The sequence below is a fragment of the Ciconia boyciana genome, chromosome 7, assembly GCF_034638445.1.
Source record: "Ciconia boyciana chromosome 7, ASM3463844v1, whole genome shotgun sequence".
Lineage (NCBI taxonomy): Eukaryota > Metazoa > Chordata > Aves > Ciconiiformes > Ciconiidae > Ciconia > Ciconia boyciana.
The window spans coordinates 7,670,984-7,689,055 of NC_132940.1; the positions used below are offsets into that span (position 1 = coordinate 7,670,984).

Genomic DNA, 18,072 nt, shown 5'->3' on the forward strand with positions numbered 1-18,072 from the left:
TATGTGCATCTCAGACATCATGATTGGGATATTCCTCATTAAATTAACTTTGTAGAATAATTTTCATTACATCAAGTCTTTAATTGTTGTCTCTAACCTCAGGTAAGAACCCCGTCACCCGCAGCATCTATCTCAAGGACATTTTCTTGACCATGACACTAAATTGCAACACGTAAATGTCTTTTGCCTGGTACAGTTCTGGAGTGTTTTCTATTGCCTCTGCTTTGAAGTGTCAGCTTTCAGTGAACTCTGCTAACATTTTATTATTGCATTGAGGCTGAGGCAGAGAAGAGCAATTAAAGGGTTGACATCTTTGATATTTTTTTTAATAGTACATGTGTCAAAATGCATTTAACAAATCATAGTTGATGCAAAAGCCCAATTAATGCTAATATGTAAGTAGGGTTCATTTCAGTTGGGAGCAAATGAGAATTTTAAAATGTAAAATAACAAAAAGTGGTTGCCTTATTTTAGATACAGGACCTAACTACAACTCCTGTTTCTGAGAATTGAAATCTTAAAGCCTAAATATTCCTTTCTGTTCCAGGATACAGCTGGACAAGAAAGATACAGGACTATCACTACAGCCTACTACCGAGGAGCTATGGGCTTCATCCTCATGTATGATATCACCAGCGAAGACTCCTTCAATGCAGTGCAGGACTGGTATGAAATGTTGTTGTTGTTGTGTTTTTTTGGTTTTTGGCCAATTCTCTCCTCACAATTGTTTGTTGAGAACATTAGACATCCCACCCTCCACAGTGCTTTGCATCACCATATTCTTTCCTCTTCATCTAAACTCTGGGATAAATAATTTGTTTTTTAAACTCTCCTTAGAAAAAGTTCTACTGCTTCCCTTTAATGAAATAGTTATAATTCAAATATAGTAGCATACTATAACAGTTATGCTTTTAAAAAAGTTCCAATTTATTGTAAAGAAATTAATCCTTTAATGCATTATTTGGGCTTATGAGGTTTCTGGCTATGCTGCTAAAACAATCCAGTTTAACAGTGGTTGTTCGAGTCAAATCTTGTTTAAAATCTAATAAGGCTAAATCTTTCCAAACTGCCTTAAAAAGTTGGTTTTTGTTTGTTTGGGGTTTTTTTTTTTTTTTTTTTTTTTTGAACCTACAAGTGTAGAAAGTATTCACCTTGCCTAACTTGACATAATTAAAAATCTAACTTTACCCATTTAAAACTTGTGAAATTTAAATTAGTTGTAGTTGTAATAAGAGGAGGAAGAGCAAGGTCTAGGACAGAAAGAAAGCATACCCCTTGGAAGGGGCCTGTCTGTAACCACTGACTACAGAAAGCACCAGAACAACTCTGTAAGGCAGTGCTCAGCATGGAATGGTGGAGAAGGAGTTACCTTTTAAATGGGAAGGGTGGGGACTAAGCCCTAAAACTAGGCATGAAATGGATTCTCAGCCGTTATAAGCTCCTCTGGCTCCACTGAATTCAGTACAAATGCAGAAACACCAGAAAATGATTTCTGGACTTTCTGATGACAAAAAGCCAGGAAATATTTTTGGCTTACAGTGAAAACAGAAAGCACCAGGTCAGTCACTTTAAAAACTCCATGGCAGTATCAAAGCTGCATTGTACCCAGGCTTGTGTCCCCAGCATTTTGGTGTGCTTCCCCACCTGGAAGCTCCCTTTGTAGCTCATGCCACCTGTCTTCTTCCTCGGGAAGAAATGTCCCATCTGACCCCACACTGTGATCTGATCCTGGAAGCGGAGCTGTGGCCTAGACCTTCTTCCTGCTCTCCTGCCTTCCAGACAAGTACAAGTACAAGTACAGAGCAGGAAGAGTAGTGGTCTTCCCAGAAGAGCCAGAGCACATGTTGTTGTGGTGGCCATGGGCAGTGCCTGCAGACCCCTTGGTGGTAGCTGATGGGAGGTGTTTGCTCAGCAGGGACCCAGCACAGTGCCCAGGGTGAAAACACCTGAGCTGCTGCTGTGAGGTAGTGGCCGCAGGCACAGCACAGATAAGCAGAAGGTCGGACCCTGTTGCTGGAGCTCACATTCTGCCATGGCATCTGTTGTGGTTTAAACCCAGTCAGCAACTAAGCACCACACAGCCGCTCACTCACCCTCTCCCCCCACCACCCCATGGGATGGGGGAGAGAATTGAAAAAAAAGTAAAACCCGTGGGTTGAGATAAAGACAGTCTAATAGGACAGCAGAGGAAGAGAAAATAATAATGATAAAAGCATGTGCAAAGCAAGTGATGCACAATGCAATTGCTCACCACCCATTGACCAATGTTCAGCCTGTCGCTGAGCAGCAATCACTGCTCCCTGGCCAACTCCCCCCAGTTTATATATACTGAGCATGATGTCATATGGTATGGAATAGCCCTTTGGTCAGTTTGGCTGTGCCCCCTTCCAGCTTCTTGTGCACCTGGCACAGCATGGGAAGCTGAGAAGTCCTTGACTAGTATAAGCACTACTTAGCAACAACTGAAACATCAGTGTGTTATCAACATTATTCTCATCCTAAATCCAAAACACAGCACTATACCAGCTACTAGGAAGAAAATTAACTCTATCCCAGCTGAAACCAGGACAATATCCACCCCTTATTCTATACCATCTCTGTCATGCCCAGGTCCTACCCTTTCCAACACATTCCAATTAATCACCACCGCTTTTCCTGTCTTTTGATATATATACACACAGATATCACTCCCTTAGTCTATGGGACATCCCTCTAAAATGTCTGAGTTCATTTAGTCCATGACTTTGGGCTCCATCTGTCATAACAATCTTTCTGGGCAGGAGAGATGGTGTGTGGTGTTGGATTGTTGCAAGCTGAAGCCAGTTCTGGTTCCATCACCGCTGCACTTTGCTGAGTTTCATCAAAATTCATTCTTCATTAATCTGGGTGATGGTATTAATCCCATTGATGGCTCTAATACCATTGATATGGCATATAGCAACCATAGAAGAGATGACATACAGTATTATATAGCAATTAACATCATACAATTCAATTCATTGGCTATTCTCACCCAAAATCAAATCTCCTTGAGGTAGACATTGGACTTCCCCATCCTTTCGCATTACCCACCAAGTGCACCCAGGTCCTTGAGCAAAAGCAATCCCACAAATGGGTTTTCCTTTGCCCGAGGCAGGAGTAACCCAGACTGCCTCTCCCAGCATATTTTTTATGTGCACTAGAGGGACTTTATCCCCCCTCCACAGTATGTAAAAGTTTTGATTGGGCAGGGCCAGCTCGATTGGCAGATCTCCTAGTGTTGGCTAACCAGGTGGCCTTTGCTAAATGTGTATCCGAATGTTTGAATGTGCCAGCACCCATTGCTGTCAGTGTAGTCTTTAACAGTCCATTGTATCGTTTGATTTTCCAGGAGGCTGGTGCATGACAGGGGATGTGATATACCCACTCTTTGGCCCAGGTGTCTAGGAGGTGGTTTCGGAAATGAGTCCCGTTGTCTGACTCACTTATCTCTGGGGTGCCATGTCGCCATAGGATTTGCTTTTCAAGGGCCAGGATAGCATTCCAGGCAGTGGCATGGGGCACAGGATATGTTTCCAGCCATCCAGTGGTTGCTTCCACCCTTGTAAGCACATAGCACTTGCCGTGGCAGGTTTGTGGGAGTGTGACATAATCAATCTGCCAGGCCTCCCCATATTTATGTTTCAGCCATTGTCCTCCATGATTGCACCACGTCTCACATTCGTGGATAACCTGTGCAATAGTGTCCATGGTCAAGTCCACCCCTCGATCATGAGCCCAGCTATAAGTTGCATCTCTTCCTTGAAGGGATATCTTCCCTTCACGCCTGACAGGAGTTGCCTCCAGAGGCTGAGGGCTTGTGCCCCTTTTCCAATCGCTTTGTCAATGCCCCTTTCCCTAGAAAGGGATCCCAGAGGCTTCCTTACCCTCTAATTCCAGGCTACTGGCCCTGTTATCCCAGCACCGGAGCAGCCAGGTGACAATGTGCTTGCCTGGGCGATGGTTGAAATCCTTTCGCGTATCTCAGCTCACTCAGGGATAGAGATCGGGTGGTTACTGTCTCTTTTATGAGTTCTTCCTCTCTCTCTCTCTCCAAGGAAAAGGAAGAACTCTTCCGCCGAGTTCTTCCTCGGGGGGGAAGCAGGGAATTCTTCCTCTTCCTCCTCCTGTTCTCGTGATGGCCCTGTTTTAGAGTAGCCTGCCTCCTTGCTGGTGGGGCAGTATGCTGCTTCCTCCTGCTCCCTCTTAGGAGAAGCTTCTTTATCCCTTACTAAACCAGCTGACTTTCGCTTCCAAGATTTCTTCTTGTGTATGGCGGCAACTGATGCTGGCATGGGTTGGTTCTCTGGTTTAGCTGCAGTGCCTGTTGCAGGAGTTGGAGTAGCCGTGGTGCCTGTCGCCAGGGTTGGAGTAACTGCAGTGCCTGTTGCAGGGATTGCAGTAACTGTGGTGCCTGTCATGGGAGTTGGAGTAGCTGTAGTATTTTTAAATAGGTGTTTAACCCTAAGTAAGACCTGACACACATTCAGGAGACATAGCAATAGGAACATGCTGGTTTGAACATCCCAAGGGTATTCAAAATTCTCAAGAGCTATTGTAATTAGCCTGGAGAGGGAGGGGAAGATAGAGGAAGGTGTCTCCCCCATAGGTTGGCTTTCTGAGGAGAAAAGGTTAAAAGTGTAATTATTAATAATTTCTGATAGATGGCTCCCAAAGTATAGAGGTGATGGCAGTGCTGAGTACAAATACCAGACTGATCTCATGACCAGCAATTTTATCATACCATAAGCCAGCGTTACACAGTACAGCAAAGCAATAACCTTAATACCTTTATCACCTCCCAGAGGTGATAAACAGCACATAAATACTGATAAACAGTATATACAGCAAGTAAAGTGTTATATAACACAACTCTGAGAACAAATACAACAACTCTGAGAGCAAGTAAATCAACATTGTGACCAGCGGCTACTAAGCTAATATAATGAATGCTTATAACAATTTTTTTTTTAACACGCTCTGGTCAGATCTGTCGTTATCTCAACCCTTCAAGCCCCACGTTGGGTGCCAGAAAGGACTGTCGTGGTTTAAACCCAGTCAGCAACTAAGCACCATACAGCCACTCGCTCACCACCCCCCCACCACCCTGTGGGATGGGGGAGAGAATTGGAAAAGTAAAACCTGTGGGTTGAGATAAAGACAGTTTAATAGGACAGCAGAGGAAGAGAAAAGAATAATGATAAAAGAATGTGCAAAACAAATGATGCACAATGCAATTGCTGACCAATGCCCAGCCAGTCCCCAAGCAGTGATCGCTACCGCCGGCCAACTTCCCCCAGCTTTATATGCTGAGCGTGATGCCATATGGTATGGAATAGCCCTTTGGCCAGCTGGGGTCGGCTGTCCTGGCTGTGCCCCCTCCCAGCTTCTTGTGCACCTGGCACAGCATGGGAAGCTGAAAAGTCCTTGACTAGTATAAGCACTACTTAGCAACAACTAAACCATCAGTGTGTTAGCAACATTATTCTCATCCTAAATCCAAAACACAGCACTATACCAGCTACTAGGAAGAAAATTAACTCTATCCCAGCTGAAACCAGCACAGCATCCTCTCAAAGGCACACCAGACTTTGTGTAGGAAATACAGGGCATGGGGAGGCAGGGGAAAGGCTGTGTTTATCCTCAGAAGTAGTACTTCAGTGGCTCCCTTAAAATGTCTTGCAATCATTTCTGCTTGTTACCCTGTTGCTGTATACTGCAGATAGGTATGGTCAGCATGCAAAGAAAGGCAATGCAGTGGTTAATGTAATCTCCCAAGTCTGATAGATTGATTTACAGTGATCTCAGTGACCTTCCAGGAGCATGTGACAGCAGCATGTAGGTGACTTAAAGTTTTTCTTACCTAACAGATCAGAAGAGCCTCCTTCTTCTGGAACGTATGCTGGCTATGGCACTGGCTCTTAGCATCCAGCTCAGTCTGGCTTTTTGTCGAAGACCTATTCCATATCCCCTAATCTAGGTTGTAACTCAAAAGCCGCAACAACGTGGTTTGTGGTTTCTAGTAATTTGGCCACCTTCCAAGGCTGCCCTTTATTCGTTCTTGCTGTCCACTGAAGCAGTTGGTCATGATCATCACATCTAAAGATGTAGCCTCCACTTTCACCCCTCCAGTATCACGACACCATGCTGCAGAAGGTGAACAGCAATACCTTCCCTGAGCTGTCCTTCAGCAGCTAATGATAGAGATAGATAAATTTTTCCCTTGCTGGGAACACAAACCCAAAGGCTTTGCCAAAACCAGATTCCTCCATGTGGCACACCAAACTCAGATGAAGCTGTTTCTGCAAGTGTCTGCACAGGGATTTTTTCCATAGGAGTGCAGGCATGTGAGCTAGGGCAGTATCTTTCACTAAACTATAAATATTTTCAACTTGGTTCCCTGATGAAATGAAGTGTATATGACCACACAGTTCATCTACCTGTCTGTCTGTTGGTTTCTCTCTAATAAGTTTTACTTATCATTCTTAACTTAGCCAAAAAGTACCAAATCTCAATCTATGAGCTGCTACTACTTTAAAGTTTGTATAGGTGAAGTTTAACCTGAAGCTTTGTATTGGAAGTGATCTAACCCTCTGTTCCATCAAAGGCAATGGCACAGAGTGTAAGAATTGGGAAAGGTCAGCTTTGTGTATTTGACTTCACGTCTTCCTGTGCCACAGGGGCTGCACGAAAATCTTTGCTAAGAGCACCTTATCAGCGAAAGGACAGAGGTGAACCATCACTGTTGGTTTTTATTCTGTATCTCAGGAATCTTTCCAACCATCAGTTTTAAGATTCTGAGCCCAAATGATGTAGCAAGGCAGATAAAATCGGCCTGTGGTAGTCCATTTCTATCCTTTCTGAAGACTGCCCACGGGAGAGGAGATGAGGACTGTAGCAAAGCCAGCATCGCTGTGCCAGCAGAGTCCTCTAGTGGTGATGCAGCTAAGAGATGTTTTTTTCCCAGTCTGCAGAATTGCTTTCTAAACTCCAGCAGGGACAAGAAATGGAAACAAAAGCTTTTGGCTGGTGCTGCTGTATCAGCCCCTGCCATTTGCTAGCATAGCAAGTAGGTAAGATTTTTTTTGTTTTTTCACCGTGCTGGGTGATACAGTTATGCTTCAAAAAAACATCACACTGGATCTGGTCTTCAGTCAGGAACTGTACTCTCCCTGGAAAATTAAAGTGTCTACTACTTGAGCTCCTTTAGCTTAGAGCCTTTATCTCCATGAGACTAGTCCCTTCTTTAGGTCAAGTGTGAGACAGCAGCAGCATGCCTAATGATAAAAACAGAGCCCTAGCAGTCCTGCAGTGCTTCTGTTTGGCGCTGGTGAGAGGATGGAGTGGCAGCAATTGGGAAGCTGCAAAGTCAGTAGCATGCCCCTGATGCTCAGCCCTGCTTTGTCTTGTCCATCACATGCGGATAGGACAGCCTTCTTGCTCTGCCTGCTGTGCCCAAGAGGGAAGACCTGTAAAAATGAGGACTGGACCCAGAATGTTTGGGACATGAGATGGTCTGATGGGAGGACAAGTGCCTGAACCACCTCTTCTCTGCTAATGAAGCTGTTACCCTCAGTAGTGTTGCTCCTGTATTCCCAGGAAATGGCAAAGTTGCAAGCTGTTTTTTACCTTGCAAGGAAGGTGTGTGGCCCGATACCTGAGTTGCCTCTCTGCTTGCAAGAGGTTTAGGTGAGGCTACAACAAACCACGCTAGTTCTAAGACCATACTTCAACCCTCACTGAAATTAAATGGGGCATCCACCTAGAATATATGCAAAAGCTAACAGCAAAGCTCATCCAAGGTCTTCTTACATCCTGCAAGTTTCCAGAAATTACAGCAATTAATCCTACACATCCTTTCTCTCTTTTAAGTGTCCTGCTATCCTAGCTGGCTAGTGATGCGTTTTTCAGTGTCCAGCTACAGTAGATAAAGAATACTCTTAAGTTGAATATTTTGTCATAAATGCAGCAGATCAGCTGGCCTTTTGGACACTGAGAATAAATCAGCAGTACTCAGTTAATGTGAATTAAAGCCAGTAAGGAACCTGTTAACCTTCCCAGTTATTTCTAAAATAGTGTGTGTGGATGGAATTTGAGTCTTTTTCTGGCATAAAAAGATGAGTAAGCCATCTGCCGTGTGATCATGGGACTGGGTTCATAAAGCAAATACAATCAACCTTAGGCGGATACCTCAAGAAAACAATCAGCAAATAAAATATGAAGTGATGACCCTTCCACTAACTTTTGGCTGCTTTCCATCCCAGTCCGTTCTCACTGGCTGGTAAGAATTTCCCACCTCAACATGATTCCTGGATCCTAAAATTGTACCCATTCACAAAACCTTGGAATGGGTCAAGTTCTGTACAGTAGTCATCTATGTGTTTTACAGTAGGATGTTGTCCACTCTAAAGCTTGTTCCTTCTTGCTGGTGCCCTGCCTATTGCTGCTTAGTGGTCCAGGTTTTTTAAGATGCTGTGTAAGCAGGCTGTCAACATGTGTCTCAGCCCATGTCACTGCTTTCTCTTGTACTGTCTCTTCCTGCAGAGTTCCCTACAGAAAACAAGCCAAAAGCATGAACAACAGCTGAACCAGAGAACTAGCACTCCAAGTAAGCTCTCGCCCATGACAAACTCTTACTTTCTGTTGAGCTCATAGGGGTGTGCATAGATCTCAAAATTAATCTTCAAAATTACACTGAAATTATGGGAAGGTAGCCTTGTGCAGAGTCAGCTCTCCATCAGAGAGGTCTTTTCCCTTCCAGACCTCTCCAGCATCTTAGAGCTTTCCCATCTCTAGTTGGGAAATTGCCATAGCAGGTTGTGCTTACTAGCCTTATTATTCTTCAAGGCTTTTCATGAAGCTCCAACATCCCCTCTAAAACTGCCTCCCATGTATGTATGGTGCAATTTACCTCTCATCTCTGGCTCATTGGCGGCATGTGACTGTTTTAACAGCCTCCTGACCTGGCCTCACCTGCCCACAGGGAAATGAGAATATCTCTTCCAGTCTGCCTTATGATTTCTTCCTTGGGTGATCTTTTTACCGCACCCTTCTTATGGGTGGATGCTCTAAAGAGGATTCTGGTTTGCTTTGTGTCAGTCCAGAAATACTTCTCGTAAAGCAAGTAAAGGAACTCTTTCTCCTGAATGAGGAGGATCATGGCTATATATCAGGTATTTAGACAAGCTCTTGAGGTAGTATATGAATGCGAGATACAGTCTTTCTTTCATTCACATGAATCACCCTAATTAATGATAATTATCTTAAAGCAGCTGAGAAAGAGCAAGATACACATTTTAAATGCATTTGGGAATATCTGGGGCATGACCTGATCTCTTGTTACTTCACTGGGAAAAGTACAGCAGATTCTATGAGAAGCCTTAAAAGATTAAACCTGAGTGATTTTCCTTACTGCAGTGTGGCAAGAGTACAGTCGGGTTATTTTAGAAGAAAAAGCATAAATGGGCAAAAGCAAAGATGGATTTTACCTGATATTTGAAAACAACTAATTATTTTGTTTGCATAATAAGACATCTTTCCTGTAGGGTAAGTGAAAGGGTTAAATGAGCTTGCCTAGCTTTCAGCTCAGTTTTTATAGATTTTTTTAGTAGGCTCCTTTGACAGTTATTATTTGACATTGGCTTGATAGTTTTGTGTGTAGATAAATCAGTGGTTTATACCTCATTTGAAACTGTACTGAAACTAGAACATACTCAGCATTTGATACTGTAAAGTAAATAGAAAATGTTATGGAAACTCTGCTTTCTACAATCTAGACAATTTCATAGAAGAGAAGAAAAAATTGGTTAAATTTAACTTAGATTTAAGTGACAGCTGGGTTCATCGGCTTTATTTATCTTTAAGGCTGATCTCCAAATTAGGCTGTTGATATATCCATGTAACTGTGAACCTGAGACTATTTTTCTTCTAAGTGTGAAGCATAAAAAACATGCTTTATCATTAATTTGGGGAATTCAGCACAAATAAGGCACAGCATTGTTATTGTGGCACAGAAATATATTTTTCCTACTGTGTCCAACAACTGCCCTGACAGTTGTTGAAACATCTCCATTGCACAAGCGTTTTATTTATTTATTTATTTACCTTTCCAAAAGCTTCTGGAAATTTCCTGCCTTTCTTTTTGTATGGGAATCAGGGTTTCTTTTAGACGTTCTTCTTCATAACTTTTGTTTGTTTGTTTTTATTCCTAATAAGTGTAAATGGCAGTGTTCTGCAAGAGAAGATTTTCATGAACTTGTACAAAACAAGGAGGAGGATGAGTTTCTGTGGGAGATCCTTCATGCTTTTTTCTTCTTTTTCATTTTCTAAGTAATTCTGTTTAAATAGCTAAGATTTGGCAGTGTGTCCCCATATGACCCCCCCCCAGGGGCTGAAATGAATCCAGAGACAGGAACGGGAGTCAGAAGAGAAGCCTGGTTATAGGTGTTTTAAATTGAACCTGGACAGACTTTCTTTCTCTCTATTGCTTATAGAGGGAGACTGGGGAGGTTTCATCTTCCTGGGCTTTGGTTGATTTCTGAGGTCATCCCTTTCCGTGATGAGCCTTGAGAAGTCCCAGAGTACTGCATAAACTCGTCACAGACTCATACTAGCTCTCACAGGGCTTGTCTACACGGAGGCACTCAGAAGGGTGAAAGTGGAGGAGCCAAAATTGGGATTGGAGTGGGTGCCCCTCCAGGAGGACACTAAGAAGAGTAAGAAGTTTCACTGCACAAAGTCCTTGATTATTTTTGCGTGTTGCAGTATGGGTCTGGGCTTGTGCAGTGGGCTTCATTTAGGTTTATGTTTTCCAGTGCAATCCAAACAGGCTGCTGCTTAAAGGCAAGTTGCACAGTGAAATGCCCCCCTCTTATCTGTTGGAGTAACATCACTCTCTGCTTTCCGTGGAAAAGGCAAGTAAGCAGCTCAAACTAATTAAAAATTATCATTAGTAGATCAGAGCTGGAGGCTGCTACTAATTCAAAAGAGAAGGAATCAAGTGCTTTATTGTTAAGGGAGTTCAAGCAAACTAAACAGAAGTAACGTCTGAGGGGACTCCTGGCTGTCTTGGGAAATGGCAGATTTGCCTGAAACTGCAGTGTCCTGTATGGAGGGGTGGCGAGTAGGGACGAAGAGTGGGAAGGTGAGTTAAGGACTGGAGGACGGAAGGAGTGTATCACTTCTGGCAGAACAGCCTAATTATCTTTGGGAAGGAGGGAGTCTTAAAAGACAGAGCTAGCTTGGTGAAGATAAAACAGGTTGGGCCAGTCTGAAAAAATGGATGAAAATGAATGCTACCAAGCTAATACTGTTCTGCTGCTGGCTCTGTGACACCTCACCGAGGATGGTGGGAAAGGACTGGCCCCTCAGGATAAATAGAATAAAAAAATCTTCTGTTTTGTCATAGAAAAACTATAAAGAGGCCAAATGTAAGGTCAGACTCCTGGGATCCACAGCTAGCTCCACTCCAGTTTCAGCACATGAGCCACAGAGAGCTTTAGAGGCTTTAAGTTCATTCCAGTGTTCCTGCTTAAGCTCCCATGCACTTGATCCCTCTGTCATTGAAGTTAGCATTTGTCTGATAGTTGTCGTCTGTCACTGTATCTACTGTTCCCTGTCTTAGGTATCACTTAATCCTGCTGGGTTCAAATATTAGCTCACAGAGCCTTACCTTGATCCCATATCTTCCCAATTTGGTAAATTTCTGTTTCTCTTTAGCAGTTGTTTCCACGTTTCTATGCAATTTTCAGTTTCCATGAACCAGTTCTCTTGTTCAAGCAAAGAGGACTTGATGCTTCCATCTGTTTGACTCTCAAAACACAATTTCTTATGGTGTTACTAAAACTCTGCAGCAAATGTGCTGCAGCAAATGAGGATCTTTTGTCTGCTCTGAATTATTCTTGTTATGTGTTTTACAAGAAGTTGTAAATCTAGCATGAAGTGTGTATCTATTGTATGGCTTTCTCTGTAGGGACAATATCCTTAAGAGGTGTAACTGATTGTCGTTCCTCTGACAGATTACAGCTGAAGGACAATGAGATTTAGAAGAATTTTTTTTTTCCGTAGACTTCAAAAATTATTCAATTCAGCTTTTTGTCTGGATCTCACAATCTTTAAAACACTTGCAAAGTCTTAGCAAGTAACTTTATTGTCACACAAAGTTAAGTAGTAGTAAAATAGAATGGTGCTATAAATTACATAGTCTGCATTCTTGCTTTATGTGTAAGCTTGCTCATTTGTCTTTTAACCAACATACGGCCTTGACATGTTGATGTTGTCTTTAATGCTATGTGTTTTCATACTTAATATATGATTGTATTTTGGCATGGCTGATGGAAGGTAACAATCTCTTTTGACCTGCTGTAGGGCCACACAAATCAAGACTTACTCCTGGGACAATGCACAAGTGATCTTGGTCGGAAACAAATGTGACATGGAGGATGAAAGAATTGTTCCTGTGGAGAAGGGGAAACATCTGGCAGATCAGCTAGGTACATGTCAAAGCTTTTCTTTCTACTCTTTTTCCTCTGCTTCTCTATACTGCATTCCTTTTAATTTGTATGATAAAAAGTCCTTCCAGCAGTAATACTTTAATAATGGTATCACAACTAAGAACAAGTAATATATTCTAGGTCCATATTTTACTTGCTTAGTGCTGAATACTACCTTCTTGTAGTGTTGCTGTATCTGTAAAGCTAATATCTAAGGATGTAAGGATGATAAAGTTTGTCTGGAGAGAACAGCTTTTATTAGCTCAGTGGAATGAAAAGAGAAGAAGTTTTCATAAACACAGTTCTGTCTCCAGGTCTTTAAGTACCATATAGTCATTTTCAGAATGCAAACATTGATTTTTGTAGAAGGAAATTTTTTTTTTGCAACTAAACAATGAAAAAAGATGTTTATAAATCTGAACTGTAGAGTTGAGTAAAATATATTTTTTAAATGTACCAGGCTTCTCTATCCAGGTAGGGAAATTGCATTATGTTATTGATGTGGGACAGAAAAAGCAAAACAGTTCAATTGAGAGGAAGCTGGGATTGCTGTGAAAATTTTAGAATAAACGGCAAAAGAAACTCATCCTAATTTTTCATTTATTTATAATTTTCATTATATATTATAGCATATGTGATCTTTTTAATATGGAATCAGGGCTTCTGTGTTAAGATTTAACTATACTGTTGTCTTTTCTTAAAGAATTCATAGTGGCAAGCAAATCCTGTTAAAACTGAATTCAGTTAACAGTGGAGACCCTTATGCCGTAAATATTGCCGTAAATATTTGTTTAGCTTGTAAGAGCAGATATTCTTACCAGACCCAAGGAATCACCATCATCCCCAATTTATAAAATCCTATGTTGTCTTCAATTCTTAAGCAGTAATTGGAGGGTGCATTGTTGAACAGGGGATACTGGACTTCTAGTATACACTGCATACATTGTTGTAGTTTAAAGTGTGACCTTGATCAAATTGCCAATTATAGTTAAATCTTAGTTAATGAGTATTTATTAGTTGGGGGGTTTGTCAGTGTTGTTTTGTTTCGGTTTTTTAATGAAGGGAAGGTATAGAAACCCTGCTCATAGGTAAGTATAAAGTATGGCTTTGTGATAGGGACCTGTGTGATATAAACAAACAGACGGTCACTGTTCCAAAGAGTTAAGAGCAATCAGATTATTTTTTCATGTTGCAAGTGTAAAAAAAAAAAAAAAAAAAAAAAAGCATGTCTGCAAAGGCCTGCAGGTTTAGAGCCTTCAAGTGTAAATTCTACATGTGCTAAAGGGGTCCCATCCATTACCAGAGCCTTGAGGCACTGCCATCATAAACACGTAATGAGCAAATACCAAACTAAACTCTCTAATTTCCCATCATTATTAGTATTGTACTAATAATAATTCTTTACATGTAGGACTAGCAAAGCAAACAAAAGACATGGTTAGTTTGCAAAATCAGTTACGGGCTCTTTTTTACACATCAGAATCTAATTTGAAAATATTAATGTGAATAAACTCTGTTCCTGGCTTGCAGACTCTCAAAACTGTTGTGAATGCATGTGCGCCCACATATTTTGAAAGAGTAATTACACTGTTAGTAGTTGAAAATTCGTCCAGAACAATGTAACAGCAAATAGAGAGTTTGACTGGAACTCCCACTCCTATTTGGACTTCTGATGGTTTTTTTCTCCCCCTCAAATTCATCTGTTTGTTTAAATACAAACCTGGCATCTAGAATCTGAATCCTTTACATATGGGACACTTCAAAACACAGGTGCACAAAGTTACCATAGCAACTCACTTCATCAGTAGGAAACTGTTCTGCTGAAGAATCCCTGGTTCTGCCCCAGATCTGTCCTTGCGCTCGTCCAGCTCACCCTGGAGAAACATACCCCAGTGCAGAGCAAAACAAAAGCTAACCATGCCTTTAGAAAGTGCTGTCCCAGTCCTCCTCTTCTGTAGCCTCCCAACATACTAATGCTCTTTTTAAAAGGGCTGAAAATATATATCTGGTTTTATCAGTCAGTTTTTCCTTATATTAACTGTGCTGATGTGTATGGCATTATCTGAAATTACTTTGTGTGTTAGGTGGGAGGAGTCTCTTTAATTGACTATCGACTGCTTAAACTGCTAGCTTTCATCATAATGATTCACATAAAGGTTATCCTTCAGCATGTTTATCTAAGTTTGTATAGTGACATTAACATCATTGAAATAATCTCCTAATCAGATTAAGAAACTGTTATTAGCCTGAATATGAACTACACCAAAACAGATTCAGCCACAGCAGAAGCTAAACCAATGCTGGACTGACAAATATCCAAGTTCAGTTCTCTGATTTCTTGTGCCTTTTATATACATTTTTAATCATCATCAAAGACAGCAAGTGGGACAGACAGAACCCTCCTCTGATGCAGGACAGCCGTCCTTATTTAGTAACGAGGCAAACGTCTCCACCATCACTTCACCCGTTGTCCCATGATTTTTAAAAAGTGTTAGAATGGGTTAGATACTTACTTGTTATCTCACACAGCAAGGTGACTCAGTCTACCAGCAGTGGCGGACTAATCGGTTAAGAGGACTTATCTTTCCCCTTGTTTGTGGCAGATTCAAAGAAAACTGATGCAATGCAGAATATCCCCAAAATGAAGCACAACAGAATGTAGCTTCTTGCAAAATAAACTCTCTGTGGTGCTTGAGCTCTCGCTGTTGGCAATATAATAACCTGGTAGAACAGAAGTGACAGCCATTGTAAGTGGTGGTTGGCCTTTGAGGCCCCTGGGGTTAGAAAGATAAAGAAATTCTTCATGGTTCAGAGCATTTCTGCTGGCTGAGGCAGGGTTCAGGCTTGTCTGTGAGAAGGCTGGTTCTTGTGTAGTGCAGGGTGTCAACAGGAGGCAGCAGGAATAGCTGTCTGTGTGCCATCCCCACCTTGGCATAACTCCAGCCTTGCTGGTTTTTGTTTTTTTAATCAGAAGGGGTCAGTGTTTGAGAATCCATACTCATCACTGCAGCTAGGAGCTGGTGACTGGACACTAAAATTAATCTGTAGGAGGCACTCAACATTATCTGTAATTCAGCAGTGCTGAACGGTCCTTGTCAGAAGGGGTGCTCTGTCGTGACATGTGCTGTACAAGTATTAATCATCCTGAAGAGCCTTCCATCTGAGCAGAAAAAGAACGGGAAAAACAGGACCAAAATCGTGGAGCATTTTGCTCACAAGTGCAGAAGTTGCTCAGCAGAAGGAATACAACCATGATCTTGCTTCTCTTTCTGGTCTCTGCTCTTGCCAGACTGCAGTAGTGGTTCGCAGAGTAAGCCTGGCCCTGTCACGCAGGGGTGCGTGGAGCCCAGGAAGGCCCCTCCGTGCGTTACCAGTTAGTGACACTGGGAGAATTCGAATCCCTTGTTTATTCAGATCTGTATCATTTGCAGATGTGTTTACCAGGGCTATGGTAGGGATCCACTTATGCCTTTGACTCTTACTGATGCTTGATAAATTTTAGAAGTATTTCTGCTCAGTATTCTGAGATTGTGGGAATCAACTGAGCTTAAGAATTGTCTAATGTCTTGTTTTCTTAAGGTGAATTCTGAAAAAATTGGTTACTATTTTAAAAACTATCTCCATTATCATCACTCTATTGATTTTTTTAATTTTTTCCAATTTTTCTCACAGGTTTTGACTATTTTGAAGCTAGCGCCAAAGAAAACATCAACGTAAGGCAGGTGTTTGAGCGTCTTGTGGATATAATCTGTGAAAAGATGTCAGAGAGTATAGAATCAGACCCTTCCAGGGGCACTTCTGGAAGGAGCATGCGACTCACAGACAACCCACCCTCTTCGCAGCAGAACTGCTCGTGCTAGTGACCTTTCTCGCTGAGAAATGTCCTTCTCCTTTCCTGACTAAATTTTATCTTTTCATTTGTGGTGGTGCATTATCATGTAGTCCAAAGGCAGAAGTCTCTGTTGTAGGAAATTGGTATGTTTGTTTAATGTGCTGAAGTGTTAATATGATATATTTCCTCATCCAATAATTTAAAAAAAAATCTGACTAAATATTGTAAGTGCACCTAGTGTTAACGTGAGTTACACTGAAGAAAAAGAATTGTATAGCGTTGCAAATGTCATTTCCACAGAGAATGTTGCATCCTTAATTATAGATTCTTCTACTACAGAAAGAGTTTTTTTGTCAAGAACAGCAGGAAACATAAAAACCCATCAGAAGGGACCAGGTCTAAAATAAAATGGGGACAAAAATCTCTTATAAAGCAAGAGTATGGGTTTTTTACATTAAAAAAAAAAATCTATCCCCAGATATTTTGAGTCATTGTTGCTGTCCTCTAGACATGGACCTCAGTTTTTCTGTACGATGGAGCAGAAGGCAGTTTATTTCTGTCTGACAGTTTGAGGTCCTCCAGAGAGCCAAGAGCATGGGGGGTGGATTTTGTGTCAAACCTCTAAATGGAGGAAGAGCACATGGAGGAAGCAAAGCTTCCAGGCAGGGGAGGAGGCGGAGAAGGCCTTGCAGCTGTACCTGCTCTTGGCTGGTGCAACCTTCTCCACCGTCACCAGTAATGGCTTGCAGTGTGCTGGGTGTGTTGCTGTGTTCGGCACCTTGCTCTGCCTCATTGTTTGTTTCTAGAGGCACAAGAGCTGACTGTCCTGCAGCTTTTCCCCTGTATCCTGCAGCTTTACCTCTCCAGGTTTGGATCTGCTCTGATGAACTGCTTGATGGTGGATTTGCTGTGGGACGAGGGAAAGGAGGAATTGACTGCTGCAAGTCAGAGGCAGAATCTGACATGTAAGACTTGGAACTGCACTGTCTCAGATAAAAATATCAGGAGCCAAAATGTGAGTGTTGGCAAATATTAGTGCCAATATTATTAGATTTTCTTTCTGCATTTTGTTGTTGATTTATTTTTTTAATTTTGTGCTAGATGGGTGCGTGTGTGGGGATAGTTTATCTTGGTTCAGATTCAACCACAAAGTATAATTTTAAAAAAGGAAGATTGATTAATAAAACATAACTGCAAATGAAAAAAGGCAAAGATGTCCTGTTAGAGTTATTCTATGGATGTTTTGTTGCATCATTCTTTGAAGGGAGGAACAATTTTTAATACTTAACATCTAAAATATTCTTGTACTTCCAACATCTCTAAAATTACAAACCTTCTACATCTGTGTGTAGAAGTCTGTGTGCATTAGCCATACGCAGAGCTTGTATTTCTCTGAAATATATGGAAGAACTGCTTTTGCGAATCTGTGGAAATCCTATGCCTTGATGATCACACACTGGTTTGTGCATCCCAGCTCCAAGCAGCGATTGTAAATTGTGTCTGTCAATGTAAATTAGGTGCATACGGAGAGTTTGCTGTCTTACGGTGAAAATTCTGAAAAGTTTTATGGCCTTAGGCCTATGAACTCCTCTGACTGAGGACACTTTCTGATGTCAGAAACTGGAGTCAAGTTATCTGCCCACTGCACTGTAATTTGCTGGATCATCACACTAGCGAACGCTTTTGTAATTTTGTTCTGTTGTGTCTCAAAGTGTAATAGTTCTAAGAAAA

General features: G+C 41.7%; 1 protein-coding gene across 1 annotated transcript in view; it reads left to right on the forward strand.

The window, feature by feature from the left end:
* Nucleotides 1-18,072, forward strand: part of RAB3B (RAB3B, member RAS oncogene family) — a 52,066-nt gene extending 33,994 nt beyond the window's left edge. Inside the window, exons 2-4 of the mRNA XM_072867346.1 lie at nt 548-666; nt 12,385-12,509; nt 16,182-18,072. Coding sequence (XP_072723447.1) covers nt 548-666; nt 12,385-12,509; nt 16,182-16,369 — 432 coding nt within the window. The 3' untranslated portion in view covers nt 16,370-18,072. The remainder of the gene's footprint in view (nt 1-547; nt 667-12,384; nt 12,510-16,181) is intronic.